Source organism: Drosophila takahashii, chromosome 2L (genome assembly GCF_030179915.1).
Source record: "Drosophila takahashii strain IR98-3 E-12201 chromosome 2L, DtakHiC1v2, whole genome shotgun sequence".
NCBI lineage: Eukaryota > Metazoa > Arthropoda > Insecta > Diptera > Drosophilidae > Drosophila > Drosophila takahashii.
In genome coordinates this window covers 22560734-22579560 of record NC_091678.1, presented here as the reverse complement: position 1 = coordinate 22579560, position 18827 = coordinate 22560734, and the positions used below count along the sequence as shown (strand labels likewise).

Below are 18827 nucleotides of genomic sequence, written 5' to 3'. Positions count from 1 at the left end.
GCTACCATGGCAGGCATTCCAAAGCGACAGACAAATACACAGGATAGATGGATGGGCCGACTGACAGCAGGTAGGTGGTATGTACATAGAGAGGTGGGCGCATTTCATCAGCATTGTCCGTACTGTGACATAAATCACCAATGGCTAAGCAACTGCTTCCAGGCATACCCACACCCAAAATACACCGGAATAAATAAGAAATGTCACAGGAACGAAATATTCTTCTCCAATTTCTACAAGCATTCCATTCAAATAATTGCAGTTTAAGGCCCAGGAGAAACAAATAAAAAAGTAAGGATAAATACCATTTTGAAATAAATTCAAACATTACAAATCGTTCAACATATTTTCTCAGTACTCACGACATACTCAAAGCTAAATCGCTGCCATGGCAACTTAGAAGATGGAAGATATATGCGGCTCGGGAATAGATGGGCGGGCCTCTTTGTTGAGTGACTGCTGCTAAGCTTGAGGCTTTTGCTGCGTTTATGGCCAAGGCGAAGGTGTGGTCGGATCCCCCCTCCCACTGGCCAACTCCAGGGTCCTTTGTTTGCGGACCACGCACACGTCCACATCAATCAATATATAAATGCGAGCATAGACATGCAAATCTTCAGGCTGTAAGGGCTTTGCTCCAAGTTGGCCATTGTAAACTGGCCTTAGACTTAATCCTCTCAGCTCTCCCCTCTCATAAGGCATCTAGCCGTATGCTGTTGATGCATTTCACGAAAATTAGTTGCCTTGGGGCTTAGGCTATCTTGCACTTGCAGTTGCCGGGGATCATTTGTCAATGAATTTGGTTATCGCTGATGCTGAGGTTTTTCTCCAACAATACCCTTTGAGCACAAAGCCTGATTGATTTTAACAGGTTACGAGACTCAATTGGATTAGGAAGAACTTAATTAGCAATGTCTAGGAAGCAAAACAAAAGCCTATTCTAGTTTACTTCAACGATACTTTGAAAACATCTGCATGGCGCAAGGCTTGAGCAACAATTATGTAAATATATTTTCCAATTACGAAAACTTTTTCAATTTAATATCAATAAAGAGGAGAAACTTCTCTTGAATAGTTCTTGCCAACTGTTTGTTGTCAGAAAATCATAAAATCAAATACTGCCTCGTTCGGCGCACAACTTTCGCGAAAGAAAAATACAATTTGGAAATTTTATTACACACTTTCCATTCTGTCAATTTGTGCAGAGAACTGCGGCAGCAGCCGGCAAAGTCCTTTGCCCGAAAATATCATATCGTAAAATGGAAATGAAATTAAACGCTGAACATTATTTATGACGCTGTGCATATCAAATGGCCAAGGGACGAGAACGAGGGCTTCTCCAGATGCACCCTTTATTATTGGGAATGGAACGCACCACCTTGGCCGCGTGCTACGTGCAGGGATTCGAGCGGAATTTACTTTGTTTTCCATTTACATTCTTCTGGCACTGTGCTCCCTTGTTCATTTTTTACTATTATTTGGTGTCTAATTTGCATATCGTCCGCGCTTCCTGATTCTGATCCTGACATGCGCCGCCGCTCCGTTATCTTTGGTCCTGGGAAAGGGAGATCCCTCTTCCTGACAGCCTCCACCAGAATTTGTTGCCTCCGAAGGGCTCACTGTGCTATGTGCATCTGCATCGCTGCACCGCGTCCTTCGGCTCCTACTGCTTCATTTAAAGTTTATTCGGCAACTTCAAGTGAAAAGTTAAGTCAACTTTTGTGCCCCGCCCCTGCGACTCGTTTCGGATTGGAGAAGAACACAAAATGCCATTTCCGGCAACTTTTTCCCCAAGAACAAAGCGAAGGACGATACAGAAATATTGCTTGGTTAAAGGTATAAAACGAATGTTTGATGCTCTAGTAAAAAGGTTGTTAAAATAAAGAATTTGGTTTTAGTTTTGGAGTTTTTTTTAATTGGACATAACATGAATATCAAAATAATATTACTATTCCCTTGTTTCTAAAAGCTTACATTTAATTTGGAAAATGCTTCAATTTCCATAATCGCTCAATTATTATCTATGCCAATAAAAAAACGTTAAAATTGTATATTGGTTAGCTCTAACAAGTTTTATTCACATGTAATTATGATAATTGTTTTTCATTTTGCACCGTTTTTATAAGCTGAAATTATTTACATAACTGTATTGTTAATTTACAACTAATACGCTCAATTAATCCTCTAACGAAGCAAACGAGTCGAAATAGTTTCTATACTCACGGTATGGAAAATACAACCGAATTTCGGTCAGAAATTCCATTCAAACGAAGCCCCATCCTCACGCCCCAATACATAAATTCCACTCAAATAATATTTGTGCTTGTTGTGGAGCTCATTAGTAGCTGGCAGCAACAGACAGGAAAACTGAACTGAAGGGAAAGCCAGTGCGGAAACTGTGGGCGAGATGCCACACCCAGGATATCCAGGAAAGACTTTGTATTTTGCCCACACGTGCGAGCAAGTCGGGATCAAGTTGGTACCTTGCACTAAGCGCACTCCTGGGCGTACCACCCATTCCACACCTGTTGTTGGGACCTCGAGTTTTCGAGGGGGCGCCTTAACTTATGACTGCTGAAAAAGTTGCCTCGCTACATAAATTAAATTACAAGTTGGTCGGGAGTACGTGTGGATCTGATATTACGTTTATGCTATGACTTTCACGAGTTCGTAAAATTATATATTTTAGATATATTTTAAAATATCTTCACTAAATGAACTCTTTTTATAAGCAAAGTATTTAGTTGCCGTATAAATTTAAAACTTCGGTAAGAATTTTGTTTACGAGTTTATTTTTATTTAATTATAAAAAAACTCACTTTAAATCATTTTATTACTATCTAAAGCTAAAATATTTTAAAAGGGCTTTTTTTTTAAATAAAAATAAAAAATGACTGGTAAACCAAATTTTTAACGATTTTAAAAATGTATACAACAATTACAATACATTAAATACGTTAAATTAAAAAAAACTATTAGCCTTATATTTATTCTTATTCAGGTGAAAAAACACTAAAATAGATTTGTTTATTAAACAATCAACTATTAAAGGTTGAAAACTTAAACAATGAAATGTAAATACTTTTGAAAAATCACACCGTATAAACAAAATAGAAGTCTTTGGTCTTATTTCGCGTCTCTTCTTGTTTCGGGAATGCCTCTTGCGGTTGACATTCATTTGTGGAAATTTATGTTAATTAGAATTGAATTTCGACGCATGCAAAGTTTGGCTGCCCGACATCTTCGTTCGTTCCTCATTTGATTCAATTTATCTGCTGCTGTCAAAGAACGACAAAGAGGAAAAAAGAAACCCAAGGATGAGGAGGTGTCCTTTCGCAAAACTTATTTTTCTTCAATTTTCCCCCACTGACGTTGGTATTATGTCGTCATTTCTCCGTCTCTCTTTCTCGAACGTCAGAAAGTTTCCACAGGGTTTTTGTATTTTGCGGTTGTGTCGTAATGATTTGTGGAATTTCTTTATTGCACGAACATTTTGCATGGCTGGGTGTTGTGGCTTGTTAAATCTATCGGTGACACATAAAACCAAAGTAATATTGTTGTGATTGCTTGGCTCTGTTTCGGTTGTTTCGGTAAAACCTTTTGTCCTCCGTCATTTATGAATTGTGTTTGATTGCTGGTTAAGAAACATTTTGAAACAACCAAAAGTTTGGTTTCTGTTTTCCCAACTTATATTAATCGAGAAGCTAAGTGGATGACAGTAAGTCTAACAGTTAAAGAATATTAGCCACGCTCAAGCTTTAAAGTAAATTAAATTAAAGTCGGAAAAATGTCTAAAGGACATGCCTGTTTTAAATTTACAAAGGAAACCAGTTTTTATGATCTTAAAGTTGGCTTGACATCCTTAAATATTCTACCCCTCGTTAAAGTTCCTTCCTGTTTTAATTTGCTGCATATTCTAAAATGTAAATGGCGTTTGCAAACTTACAATGAAAATGCAACATTTTCGTTGTATTTTTTCCCCACTTGTGCAGTATTTTCTCTTTCATTTTATCTTCTTTTTTGCCCTGTTGCCAAAGCATAATCAGTGGGGAGGCTACAAACAAACTGAGTGAACCGGGAAAGGCACACAGAGGAAGAATGTACATAAAAAACGACTAGAGAGTAGAAGCTCAGCTCCGAGAAGAACGCAACTTCGCTTGTGCGCATAATTTTCCTGAACGCTCCCGGCTCCTCTTTTCTCCGATTTTCTCCAATGCCGGACCTGCAGGAAATGGCAGCTATTAGCATTTGACTGCTTCACTGATGATGTTAACGATGCCAGCCAGCCAGCGACCAAAAGTCCGTCTCTCCAACCGACCGAAAGTCCTGTCGGAGTGTGGGGTAAAAAATGTTATATGCACATAAAGTTTTAAGTCCGAGCGGAATGGGGAGGTGGAAATTCGAGGATTCGGGAGCAGGACAAAGTCGTCGTCGGTCGCCGGTCGCCGGTTGGCAGGCAGCATTTATTATTGCACATTTTATGCGCTCGACTGCACAATAAAATAAATGAGAATCATCCGAAATGCAAAAATGGAACCCAAGAAATTGCGCATAAATGCCGAAATTATTTTGATGTCTTCCCATTTCTCTGCGCGAAATAAAATGAAGAGAAGGAAAGTCAATGTTTGTATGCCTCATGTGGCCAAATAATTGCTGACGTGACACATTTAACTAGACCAAGATGGATTCCCTTAATGATCTCCCAGGGAGGCGGCACGTAAGCGGATGCAATCAAAATTCCATTTGGCAAAGCGCCGAGAAACGCACAATCAGTCATTAACAGTGTTCCACACCCCCTGGAACAAAAAAAAAAGAAAATGAAGGAAAAAAGCGAAAACTAAACAAAATTTGAGGCGGCTCCAGCCGTCAGGAACACACGTACATTCAATTCAATTGAAGATGTGACTGATGTTGGACAACGACCGAGGGGAAATGTTGCACTGAGAGGCAGATCCCCAAAAAAACTAGGTTACCCAAAAATGTTAGAAGGTTATAAATTAATTGGATCTCGACTAAAACTTAAATTAAATTTAATGTACATTTTTAAGACATGTATATTTAATTTTATATTTAATATTTAATATTTAATTTATTTTCAGGTCACATTCTTAGCCTCAATCAATAGTTGTAAAATAGGTTTCCTCAACATCTTAACCTCAGATGTATGCAATTTATCACAGTCCCATACAATTTTCATGAACACATTTTTTTTTTATTTTTATTAAAAAAATATTTTTCACCGTTAACGTTTTTGTTCAGTGTAATGATTCTACTGGTCACTGGCGCTGTGAGTAGCTTTGGTGGTTATTTGGATCTGTCCGTAATGCTGGGTGGTTTCGCCCCACGTCTAATCAACGTCAGCGCAACAATTTGTTATGAATCCCTGGCTCAGCCGCTGTCACATCGATGCTCTGCTGCAAGTCCGCCATTAATGGATGTCGTGGGCGTAGCACACCCTGATCCTCAAGCGTCCTGATTATGTGATATCCGAGTTTAAAGCTGCCAGAGAATCAGAAAGCAATTTCGAATAGACTTCGCTTGGACCAACACTGCTAGAAAAGTTAGTTAGAGTATTTTAATCTTTTCTGGAATTTATACTCGTAATTCTCGTGTTAAAACAATAAACGAGATGTAGTTTTAAAGTGTGGTATTAATTTAACACTAAATAATAAAGAGATTATATTTTGAGCTTTAATAGTTCTAGGTCAATGGCGAATTATGATATTTTATTATTTTTTTGGTACTTAATCTAAATAAACTTATTTAAACTTTCTTCTATCATTGATCAAATAAAAACACCTCTTAACGAGGTAAAAAACTAGTGACGATCGCACCTTCAACGTACAAAAGTTCTGATATCAACTTTTGTGACGAAAAATAATTTTAGATGCGACTAAATAAGTACGCTACCTAAAATTTACTCGTTCGGCCCGCTTTAGCAAATATTTAATATCTACACGAATGTTTTTCTGTTTTAGCGTGCCGAATGAATAAATTTTAGGTAGCGTACTTATTTAGTCGCATCTAAAATTATTTTTCGTCACAAAAGTTGATATCAGAACTTTTGTACGTTGAAGGTGCGATCGTCACTAGTTTTTTACCTCGTTAAGAGGTGTTTTTATTTGATATCAGAAGTTTTTGTTTGTTTACTTTTGCTCTCATAGGTGCTAATATAAACATTTAAATTTAAATTGGTCATAAATCATAATTCTTAAACTATTGTATTTTAACGAATTAAGTTAAAAAGGCGTTGAAGTATTTCAAAATACCTTTTAAACGAGGTATAGCACATGTCTGTACCTTTAGTAGTGTAGAACTTAAAAACTAACGAAATTTAGCCATTTTTAGCTATTTTCCCGCTAAAGTAGCGGCTTTTTCCAAAAGTCGTAGAACAAAAGATTCCTATATGGAACTCTTAAGTGCAAATTTACTGATTCCATGACCCTAAAATACAGTTCGGATACCCTCCCACAAAATTCAATACTCAGGGAGCGTTAATTGTTCGAGCTGGCAAAAGTGGCTATTTTCGTATAAAAATAACTTTTAAACGTGACTTTTTACAGTAATGTGTTATATACCAAAATTTAAGGAATCTCAAGGGCTATACAGTTTAAGGTTTTAAAGAAAATCGTTAGAGCCGTTTTTGAGAAAAATAAAAAAAAGCTAAAAAAAAAGTTTTAAAAAATTGTCTTTTGTTCATATTTTTTTATTTATTACATTTACACAAATTGCATATAGAAGGCGTTTATAGCATTTAAAAATACCTTTCAAAACGAGATGCAGCACAAGTCTGTAGCTTTAGTAGTATAGAAGTTACGGCTTTCCGATTTTTAGCTATTTATAGCTGTTTTCCCGCTAAACTAGCGAGTTTTTCCAAAAGTGGTAGAACAAAAGTTTTTTATATCGATGTGATGAACGTCATATAAAATTTTCAAAACTTAAAAAACATGTTTTGGACAAGTGGACAAGTGGACAAACTGACAAACAGAAATTAATTTTCATTTTGGGAAGAAGAAGAAAATCTTATTTTGGCTATAACTTTTGAACGGAGAGTCGGATTTTGACAAATGATCCCTCATTCGACGGGTATTTTCAAGAGGAATACAACTAAAACATTGCGAGGGGGCATTTATCCCCACCGGCCCCAACAGCTCCAAATTTCGAAATTTTCAATTTTTCACTTTCACCGCTCTCTCTCCCAAGCCAATTGATTTTCTTAAAGTCTTGGTATGCAATCCTTTAAGTTTTTGCAATACCTTTCGATTGGTGTATTACTCATTACGATCGGACTATCACTGCCGATTTTCAATTTTGCGGCTATATAATATCAAATAAAAACACCTCTTAACGAGGTAAAAAACTAGTGACGAACGCACCTTCAACATACAAAAGTTCTGATATCAACATTTGTGACGAAAAATTATTACACTCGTCATTAAATAGACTTTCTAATATTTTCTCATTCGGCCCGCCCTAGCAAACTATTCCAGCCTTTTTCCCTTCACAGGCATTTTCTATTGCAGCGTGCCGAATGAGAAAATATTAGAAAGTCTATTTAATGACGAGTGTAATAATTTTTCGTCACAAATGTTGATATCAGAACTTTTGTATGTTGAAGGTGCGTTCGTCACTAGTTTTTTACCTCGTTAAGAGGTGTTTTTATTTGATATCAGAAGTTTTTGTTTGTTTACTTTTGCTCTCATAGGTGCTAATATAAACATTTAAATTTAAATTGGTCATAAATCATAATTTTTAAACTATTGTATTTTAACGAATTCAGTTAAAAAGGCGTTGAAGTATTTCAAAATACCTTTTAAACGAGGTATAGCACATGTCTGTACCTTTAGTAGTGTAGATCTTACAAACTAACGAAATGTAGCTATTTTTAGCTTTTTCCCGCTAAAGTAGCGGCTTTTTCCAAAAGTCGTAGAACAAAAGATTCCTATATGGAACTCTTAAGTGCAAATTTACTGATTCCATGACCCTAAAATACAGTTCGGATACCCTCACACAAAATTCAATACTCAGGGAGCGTTAGTAGTTCGAGCTTGCAAAAGTGGCTATTTTCGTATAAAAATAACTTTTAAACGTGACTTTTTACAGTAATGTGTTATATACCAAAATTTAAGGAATCTCAAGGGCTATACAGTTTAAAGTTTTAAAGAAAATCGTTAGAGCCGTTTTTGAAAAAAATAAAAAAAAGCTAAAAAAAAAGTTTTAAAAAATTGTCTTTTGTTCATATTTTTTTAACTATTACATTTACACAAGTTGCATATAAATGGCGTTTATAGCATTTCAAAATACCTTTCAAACGAGATGCAGCACAAGTCTGTAGCTTTAGTAGTATAGAAGTTACGGCTTTCCGAATTTTAGCTACTTATAGCTGTTTTCCCGCTAAACTAGCGAGTTTTTCCAAAAGTGGTAGAACAAAAGTTTTTTATATCGATGTGATGAACGTCATATCAAATTTTCAAAACTTAGAAAACATGTTTTGGACAAACTGACAAACTGACAAACTGACAAACTGACAAACTGACAAACTGACAAACTGACAAACAGAATTAAATTTTCATTTTGGGAAGACGAAGAAAATCTTATTTTGGCTATAACTTTTGAACGGAGCGTCGGATTTTGACAAATGACCCCTCATTCGACGGGTATTTTCAAAAGGAATACAACTAAAACATTGAGAGGGGGCAATTATCCCCACCGGCCCCAACAGCTCCAAATTTCGAAATATTCACTTTTTTACTTTCACCGCTCTCTCTCCCAAGCCAATTGATTTTCTTAGAGTCTTGGTATGCAATCCTGTTAGTTTTCGCAATACCTTTCGATAGGTGTATCATTCATTATGATCGGACCATCACAGTAGATTTTCATTTCTTCGTGTATATATAGTAGTCGCCTTCGCACACCCTCCTGGTGCGCTTCGTCACTACATGGACTGCCGTCCATAGTGATCAAATAAAAACACCTCTTAACGAGGTAAAAAACTAGTGACGACCGCACCTTCAACATACAAAAGTTCTGATATCAACATTTGTGACGAAAAATTATTACACTCGTCATTAAATAGACTTTCTAATATTTTCTCATTCGGCCCGCCCTAGCAAAATATTCCAGCCTTTTCCCCTTTACAGGCATTTTCTATTGCAGCGTGACGAATGAGAAAAGATTAGAAAGTCTATTTAATGACGAGTGTAATAATTTTTCGTCACAAATGTTGATATCAGAACTTTTGTATGTTGAAGGTGCGGTCGTCACTAGTTTTTTACCTCGTTAAGAGGTGTTTTTATTTGATATCAGAAGTTTTTGTTTGTTTACATTTGCTCTCATAGGAGCTAATATATACATTTAAATTTAAATTGGTCAATCATAATTTTTAAACTATTGTATTTTAACAAATTAAGTTAAAAAGGCGTTGAAGTATTTCAAAATACCTTTTAAACGAGGTATAGTACATGTCTGTACCTTTAGTAGTGTAGAACTTACAAACTAACGAAATTTAGCTATTTTTTAGCTTTTTCCCGCTAAAGTAGCGGCTTTTTCCAAAAGTCGTAGAACAAAAGATTCCTATATGGAACTCTTAAGTGCAAATTTACTGATTCCATGACCCTAAAGTACAGTTCGGATACCCTCCCACAAAATTCAATACTCAGGGAGCGTTAATTGTTCGAGCTGGCAAAAGTGGCTATTTTCGAATAAAAATAACTTTTAAACGTGACTTTTTACAGTAATGTGTTATATACCAAAATTTAAGGAATCTCAAGGGCTATACAGTTTAAAGTTTTCAAGGAAATCGTTAGAGCCGTTTTTGAGAAAAATAAAAATAAGCTAAAAAAAAAGTTTTTAAAAATTGTCTTTTGTTCATATCTTTTTAATTATTACATTTACACAAATTGCATATAGAAGGCGTTTATAGCATTTAAAAATACCTTTCAAACAAGATGCAGCACAAGTCTGTAGCTTTAGTAGTATAGAAGTTACGGTTTTCCGAATTTTAGCTATTTATAGCTGTTTTCCCGCTAAACTAGCGAGTTTTTCCAAAAGTGGTAGAACAAAAGTTTTTATATCAATGGGATGAACGTCATATTAAATTTTCAAAACTTAAGAAACATGTTTTGGACAAACTGACAAACTGACAAACTGACAAACTGACAAACTGACAAACAGAATTAAATTTTCAATTTGGGAAGAAGAAGGAAATCTTATTTTGGCTATAACTTTTGAACGGAGCGTCGGATTTTGACAAATGACCCCTCATTCGACGGGTATTTTCAAAAGGAATACAACTAAAACATTGCGAAGGGGCATTTATCCCCACCGGCCCCAACAGCTCCAAATTTCGAAATTTTCACTTTTTCACTTTCACCGCTCTCTCCCAAGCCAATTGATTTTCTTAAAGTCTTGGTATGCAATCCTTTAAGTTTTTGCAATACCTTTCGATTGGTGTATTACTCATTACGATCGGACTATCACAGCAGATTTTCAATTTTGCGGCTATATAATAGTAGTCGCCTTCGCACACTCTCCTGGTGCGCTTCGTCACTACATGGACTGCCGTCCATAGTGATAGTAGTCGCCTTCGCACACTCTCCTGGTGCGCTTCGTCACTACATGGACTGCCGTCCATAGTGATAACTTAATAAAAATAACTAAAACGATATTTTTGTTTTAAGTGAGAAATGAAATTTTGCCCGATGGCCAGAGCTAATTCGAAAATATTCCCATGGGAATCCAGAAGGCACGAAATTCTGCGGGGAATCGAGTTTCCCTCGGCCATGCATTATTCAATATCTCGGCACAAAAATCTCACCCAGCGATGCACACCTCTTGAATGGGAGTCTGGCCTAATCGAAGTGCTGTGCTGAAAGCATTAGGAATAAGGACACATCATTAGAGGCAGCCCAGCCATTTGCTGCAGACTGTCATCCCGCAGTTGAACATCCACCCAGCAAACAAGGACAACAGCCGAGAGTGCATAATTCATCAAAATCAGCAACAGGAACGGGATCGAACAAAAGTTGACTCTCCGGAGGACAGGGTGTTGGAGATTGTGCCGGGGGTGTACCTAAGTGTACTATATCGAATGGCTTCTGCCGTTACCTGGACTACGATTGTAATTGCAGACCATGGCTGCCTTTTGGTTAGGGGCATAATCAAAAATGCGTGTGCCACGCTGCCGAACGACGCATAATCCCAAAACGCACCAAGGGGCATCAGCAAAGTCGTCGTCATAGGCATCGGCACAGTCTGGGTCGGGGTACACTGAGAAAAAATAAGTAACTAAATAAATCCAGATATTATTATGAAAATCTAGATGTTGAGCTTTTCATTAGGCTGCCACGAATTTAAAAAATAAATTCAGTCTGTTTTTTTTTAATGTTTAATGTGGGGAAACTGGTCTTTACTCCTCTTTAAATAGAGTATAGGTTACTGGGCTACAAACTTTTTACACTTATAGGTATTTAAAAGAACACGGAGACATACTTAGGTCACAAAGAATCTTTCTAGAACTTTGAGTTAAAAATGTTTAATGTATTTAACAGTAAATATTTTTATAACAAAATAAATAGGTATTTTAAATAAAAGTTTATAACATATATTTACAAATAAATATAACAATATTTTACTTTTCTAGTTTTTATTCGTGTGCACCACAGACCCAGAGCTGACTCAGCCGGCATTTATCGAGCTGTACTTGGGCATTGTTGGGTCCATCCAGTATGTCCCTCCTCCTCTTTGCACCCTCCTCCAGCTGATCCACCCACGGACCGTAGTCCTCCGTCCTCCTTCCGTTGCCCTTCGCCCCTCGTATCAAAGTTGTGCCCTTTGTTTTCGCCTGGTTCCTGGTTGCGTGGCCCTTTCTGTGTCCTGTGCGTGGCGGTCCGTGCCTGCAATTTTTTGTGTTTTTGTTCCATCCTGCTTCTCCTTTTGGTGTTCGGTTTTGATTCGAGCTCTTCTTTTTCGACTTCCACTCGGCCACCCTACTCCCTTTTTGTTTGTGTAACATTCCATATCCATTTGCAACAACGCGCGCGCAAAAAAAGAAAAGAACCGAAGGGAAACCGACAAACAACCCCTTTTTCCACCCTTGGGGGTGGTGCTGAATCCTCATCCTCACCCTCATCCTCTACCCCGCCCCAGCATCAGCAGCATTTTAATTCGAATTGGTATTGCTCTGGCACTGTTATTGTTGTTTTGTAGCTGGCTTACCGCCCCCAACCCCTCAGAAACTCACAAACTCATGGGTTCACGTTCACCCTCGCTGTTTGGTTTCCATTTGATGCTGATAAATTGTAAGTACGCCCGGGTGGGCAGTGGGGTGTTAAAGATTCGCTCTGCAGAGGAAGTTGCATACATCGCATAATTTGATAAAATATTGCACGCTTTCCCTTTGTCTGAAATTATTATTATTTCGCTTTTTTTGGGCTGTTGGAAGAGCGCATATGATGAGCATTAGATGTAATCAATAAAAGCTCGACGCAATCCATTCAGTTCGGCTAATGGATGAGAAATCCTATCAAATGGGGAAATCAAATTCTGTACGTTACAGTTTCTGTTTTCCGAGGCACGTTTTATGTGCGACTCGGTAATTATTTAGAGTGTGATGGTTTTCACGGGGGTTAGATTAAAACAAAGTGAAAAAGAAACGCAATCCGCCTGTCATTCCAATGAATAAAATAAGTCGTTTTAAACTTATTCTTTATTTATTTAAATATTTTAAATTAATTTTAAAATAAATACGAAATCAAAAGCTAAAGCTAAATAATTTCATAAGTGACGTGGTACCTTATCGTAAATCAACCTTAACTTAAGTAAAATGTACTTTTTGAATTTTTTGTTACGTTTTCAAGTTTTGTCCTTTATTTTAGAATTATTTTTCCAACCTAATGCTGACTTTTCTTCCCAGCCTTGTGAGCCAAGTAAAATGAAATCCTTCAAATGGTTATCGTGTTTTTTTTGTTTACTTCCCAAAATGGAACAAGTTTATATTCACCATGAAGAACTTTCGGCTAATGGCAAAAGCGCATCAGGCTTGTCAAGCCGGAAATGAGCGATAAATATATCTTCACTCGGTTCTTATTTCCAACCCAAGTCGGCAGCGATTTCCCCAGCGTACAATTGACACATTTTTGTATTACGTTGACGTCTGCCAATAAAAATAACGAAATAAAATATGGGACTGTCAGGAGTGTGCGTGTGTGTCTGTGGCTTAGGGATAGGAGCTGCTACCTTGAAAACGATACACTAGGGAATCATTAGGCGAACCGTCATGGGCTGCCATAAATATTGCCAATATAACGAAAGCCCATCGATAATAAGGTTAGAAAGCCATAAACCCAAAAACCGTCTGAATCTCCAAAGATAGAACAACGGAAGTAGGCAGAAAAGGCCTCTTCATAAATGTGCCAAATTGGTTTTTCAACAATAAAATGCTAATGATTGATTCGCATTGCCCCATGGAGTGCCGTTAGTTCGGCCAAGCCCCATAGAACCAAGAATGCCATGGTTTCGTCTAATTTGCGCATACCCAAACATTAAATTGGGGTTTCGTTTGGGTTTCTGGGCTTTTGCATTTGTAATTTTCTCTAACGAACAAGTGAGGGTTGGTCCTTGCCTAGGTCTCGACTTTTTAGTACCTCAACTTAATTTTAAGGGTAAATGCTATTTTAACTGGTGTTAAATAATAGTTTTCATATTTGTTTTAATGAATTCATAAAGAACAATTATTAGGGAAAGCACATTAAAAATACAATACAAATCATCTTAAAAGTCGACAAAAGAATAAGTCTTAAATTGTATGCTTTTTATAATTTATATTGTAGATTTTAAAATGTATCCTGTTTAAAATATATAATACTGGAAAATTAAATTTTTGTTACAAATTTTTAAGCTAGTAATATTAAATTAATAAGCAATGCATTTTAACAAAAATGTAAAATTACCAAAAAATAATATCAAAGCAAATTCACTTAATTCCTCAATTAAAATATCCAGGCACTTCGAATGAAGCGATTTTAAATTATACTAGTGACATAGTTCGAGGGCCAACCGTTAACCCCTGACAACCCCTTAACGGATCGCGAGGTACGAATCCAAAAAATCCCTGGGCTGGCCATTTACAATTGGTCCGCAGTGCGGAACCTAAGCTAATGATGACTGGCATGCACAAATGTACAAATCTTAATTATGCAAATCACGGTCGCGCATAAATTATGCAAATTATAATGAAATTCCTCATTGCCGGACCAAGGGACCCGGATACCAACGACAAATACCCATCTATATGTATATGGATTGATAAAAATGTGGCTATAAAATGAAAAAACCGAAATTTTAAATTTCGGTCGGTCCGGGGTTGAAAAGTCGAATATATTTCGGTGGCCGTAAATTGCAATGTAAATGCTGCATATAAACTGAATTAGTCCCAGAACAATTACAATAAGGGAGAATACACTGCGATTGCAAGTTCATCCAAACCAGAATACGAATCCGAAAAAAAACTCTCACAATCACGGAGCAAATGGTGCATTGCCTGGAGGGGGCTGTCCAGATTCCGGATTCCATTGAAAATATTGCCATACGGTGGCTGCTGCCCCGAACATCTGACACAATAATTTCCCCTACGAAACGAGGGACGCGCAAACAAAGGGAAAATGGAAAAGTTGCCAGCGCAAATTATTAAATTTATTATGCGCGAAGTCATTAGGTCTGTCGCCCGTACTTGTAGTTTGACTTATTCTAAGGACTAAACGACTGCAGGCAGCTCTAAATACACACACCGCCACCGATAGATGCGAGGCTTGAAGTGTGGATAGTCATTAGTGGGCATTGCAGTTGACAGGAGAATAGAGATGCTAAGCTCCGGCTTGTAAACTTCTTTGGCTACTAGAGATATTGGAAAAAGAGCTTAGATGATATTTTTTTTAAAGTGCTATGTCCTTTGAATACTTGAATATTTTCTTATCAACAAAAAAAACCAAGACTTAGTTTCTAACTGACACATTTTTAAATTTTCGAAGACATTGTATTAACATTTTTGTGATTATTTTTTCAATAGGGTTTATTAAAAATTAATTTCCAGTAGGCTTTTAGCGAAACAGCACTAACAAATGAAACAAACACGACTAGTTTGGGGAGGGCCACAACACAAAATACCCTATTGTATCGAGCTATTTAATTATAACGGGCTTAGAAAGCGTATAAACAATACAACAGTATATCTTATACAGTCAAACAAGGCTAGTAAAGCAATGAATAAAGTAAAAGAATTTGAGCCTGCTTGTGACTAACTAAACGTTTTCTAAGAATATACCGAATTTTTCCATGCACTTTCCATACCCTCTTTTAGGGTATGCCTTTGCCAACGAAAATATTTGGCATGTGCCATTTATGGCATTGTTCCAACTTTGAACAATGCGATACCATAATTTCCAGGCAACTCGCAAACGCACACACTCATTCACGTCGAGAATGCCATGCAGATTCGGCATCCTCTGTGCTATGCTATATGGTATATGCTCTATAGGCGATATGCTATGATGCACGGGCTATGGCCATATTCCTCGTTCCCTGTTCAACCCCCTAGGACAGGAATTAGATTCAGTTTCAATGGAAATTGAAATCACAGACAAAGGAGCGGGCCAGGAGGATTCAGGGTGCGAGGGGTGGTGCTGGGCCATCGGGGTTGAAAAGGAGCGAAGCGATAAAAATCCTGAACAACAAGAGAAATGAATTTTCGGACAGCCAGGGCAAAGGCATTAAAAACTTCTTACACGTGAAGAAAGAGTGTGGCCACACAAATTTAAATTTTGTATACTATGCTGAAACGAAGTAACACTTTTGATTTTCATTAAGGTTTTTTAATATATTAGTATTATTATGGATTAAATAAGCTAATTATAATTGTTTTATTAGACTAATTACAAGCATGAGGTTTGAAAGATAAAGAGTGTATCTTTTAAAAAACTTTAACATCAAAACAAACCATGAAACCGGTTGCCTCTGAGACCTCCGGAAAAATGATCAATTTCAGCATTTTTCGAACTTTGAGGTCCTTGTGCTAAGAATCCTTGCGTCGTGGAAGTTTTTGGAAAACAAAGTTTATCTTAGAAAATAATCAAAAATATTGCATTCATCGAGGTAAATTTTAGATGTTGCTTAGTGTTATTTATGTAAACAAAGTTTCAGGGGAAAAAAAAAAAAAAAATATTTTTTGGAAAATCCGTTAAAAAACCAAATTGTTCAAACATAATATCAAAGTTCTTACAATCCCAAAATCGCTAAATATTTAAAGAATTTTTTAATTAACGTTTTTTATAAAAAAAATGACTGCATTTACCGAATTGCATAGTAAATACACATCTTGATTACAAAAGAGTTTGTCATACAAATTATACTTGCTTATGGTTTTTGACTAACAATTTTTTCGAGTGCATCGTTTGTGAGTCATGCATCTTTGGGAGTATTGGTAATAGTACTGATATATGTATTGGTGTGGATGCTGCATTATGCGAGGCACAACCACTAAACGTCAACCACCGGCGTCAACACCCGACCCACATTTTTATATAGTGCCTCATAATATTCCTTCTGCAGAAAGAGATTAACACCAAACGGTGACGGTGGCGTCGGTGGCAAAAAATTTATAATCGACAGAGATGCCAGAGAGAAAGGGACGGTGCGAATAAAAACAGCGAGAGAGAGAGAAAGCTAGCAGAGAAAAATCGGAAAATCGTTATGCGACTACTATAACCCACCACAAAATCGCGGTCGGCTCTGTTGTTGCCGGGCACCTCACACTCGCGCATCGAATCCGATTGCGAATCAGGATCTGAAGCTTCTGACATAGCAGCCGCATTTTAATTTTTTGCCTGGTTTGTGGTGCGTGCGATTTTTTAAAATGTTTAAATCCCCAATTTCTTTCTCATGCTCTGTGCCTTCCATCTCCTTCATACGCCTGTGAACTTGTGATTTGTGGTTAATTTAAATAAATAATCCTTAAAGTGTGCCATAAATTAACAGCAAGCTGAATAAAGTGCTGCGGCAATTTTGCATATTTGATAAGCGCTTTTGAGCAAAAATTTGCGGTATTAATATTTAAAAAAAAAATGATTGTCGGTAAAAGTTCACAGTTATCATTTAGTTTTCTTACAGTTAATAACTTTTAACAAAACCGTTTAAATATTGAATTTAAACCAACAAAAGCAGAAACATCCCTTAAACTTGGTCTACCCCAAAGCGCCACCTATGTAAAGCTTAACGAGTCTTCAACTTGGTTTAGAAAGTGCTTTAAATTTTCGACAATTCAAATTTTAAATGTTTGTAAATAGACCTTTAGTTTTTTAATATTTTTAGATGAATAATTAAATTAAATATCTGAAATAATATATTTTGAAAACAGAAACACTCCACCTTTGATACGCTTTGACAAGCTATTATTTCCTTAAATGTCCGCTAGCAGGAGCCACCAAACAGCTGAGATTTTCCACCCCTATTTATTCGAACCCTTGCAGCTCTGTAAAATAATTATTTTGAGGCGCAAGGACTACCCTAAAAGATTGCACATCCCTTCAACAATATTTTTTCAGATCTGGAAAAACTACCAAAAAGTAAATAGAAATGGATCCGTCGAATCTGGCCTTCGGTTTTCCCGGTCTCCCCAACCATGGGCACATGCCGATACCACCCACCGCAAATATGCTGGGTGGCCAGCATCCAGCACCGACAGCCAGTCCACCTCAAAGCGTCCCCGGCCGTCGAACACCACTGGGATCGGTGGGTCTGGGCGGTTTCTATGCCCAGGGAATGGGCATGTCCCAGCAGCCACCGACGGATGAGAACAAACCAGGACCCAGTGCTCCGGAAAAACCACTGAGTCCTACGGCCGCTGCCATCGCAGCCATTGCTATTGGTTTGTATAAAAATTGGAAATAATAATATTAAATATATACTAAATTAATTTTGTTTAGTAGGAGGCACCACCACGGTAGCGGTGTCCAGTGGAGCCAGTGGAAGTGGTTCCAACAATGGCAAGCAGAAAAATCGGCAAGGAAAGACTGTGAGGCTGAATATTAATGCCCGGGAGCGGCGGAGGATGCACGATTTGAATGATGCCCTGGATGAGTTGAGAAGTGTGATTCCATATGCCCATTCTCCTTCCGTTCGGAAGTTATCGAAAATAGCCACCTTACTGCTGGCCAAGAACTATATTCTTATGCAGCAAAATGCCCTCGAAGAGTTGAGAAGGTAAGAAGAACAATTAAATAAATGTAGTAAAATTTAAAACATAATATTAAATTTCAGACTACTTGCCTATATACAAAGCACCACCGGAGCAGCACCTCTAGATCTGGGTGCCTTCCCAGCGGCTGCCAAGCTGCAGGCCCTTCTCCAAGGACCTCACAACGAACCGCCCTCCAGCAGCAGTTAAATTAGAGTCTGAACGATGGTTCACCTGTTAAGCAATCCATAAACAAGCAATATTTTTAAGTCAATTGAAAAAGAAGAATGCCAAATATTTGTGTACTAGTCAGACGAAAGAAGGTTGATAGAGAGCCTCTTATCAGAGCAGCCAAGTGAAAATCGGTTAAGTGATATTTATTTTTGTCATAAGCATTTCTTATTTGTGCATTTACATAATGTCAACCACTATGTGTAAGATGAATATTACCAAATAAAGTATTATTGAAGTAGAAAGTATATCATAGGAAAGAGTTCCAGTCAGTAGAGATTGGGTTCGCTAAACTGTTAATTATCAGAATAAAATTTAAGGGAAAGGAAACGAAATATTAGCAAATCACTGTGGACGGCATAATAAAACACGC

The 18827-nt window shown here is 37.3% G+C and overlaps 1 protein-coding gene across 3 annotated transcripts in view; it reads left to right on the top strand.

Moving 5' to 3' along the window:
• Oli (Olig family) overlaps positions 1–18702 on the top strand; it is a 31025-nt gene extending 12323 nt beyond the window's left edge. Inside the window, exons 1-4 of one of the 3 annotated variants that reach the window (XM_017154326.3) lie at positions 16696–16884; positions 17592–17914; positions 17976–18249; positions 18307–18702. In XM_017154326.3, coding sequence (XP_017009815.2) covers positions 17623–17914; positions 17976–18249; positions 18307–18433 — 693 coding nt within the window. In that variant the 5' untranslated portion in view covers positions 16696–16884; positions 17592–17622 and the 3' untranslated portion in view covers positions 18434–18702. Of the gene's footprint in view, positions 1–16695; positions 16885–17591; positions 17915–17972; positions 18250–18306 lie in introns of those variants that run through there. The other 2 variants (XM_017154325.3, XM_070211599.1) reach the window with 2 other exon arrangements.
• The last annotated feature ends 125 nt before the right edge of the window (positions 18703–18827 follow it).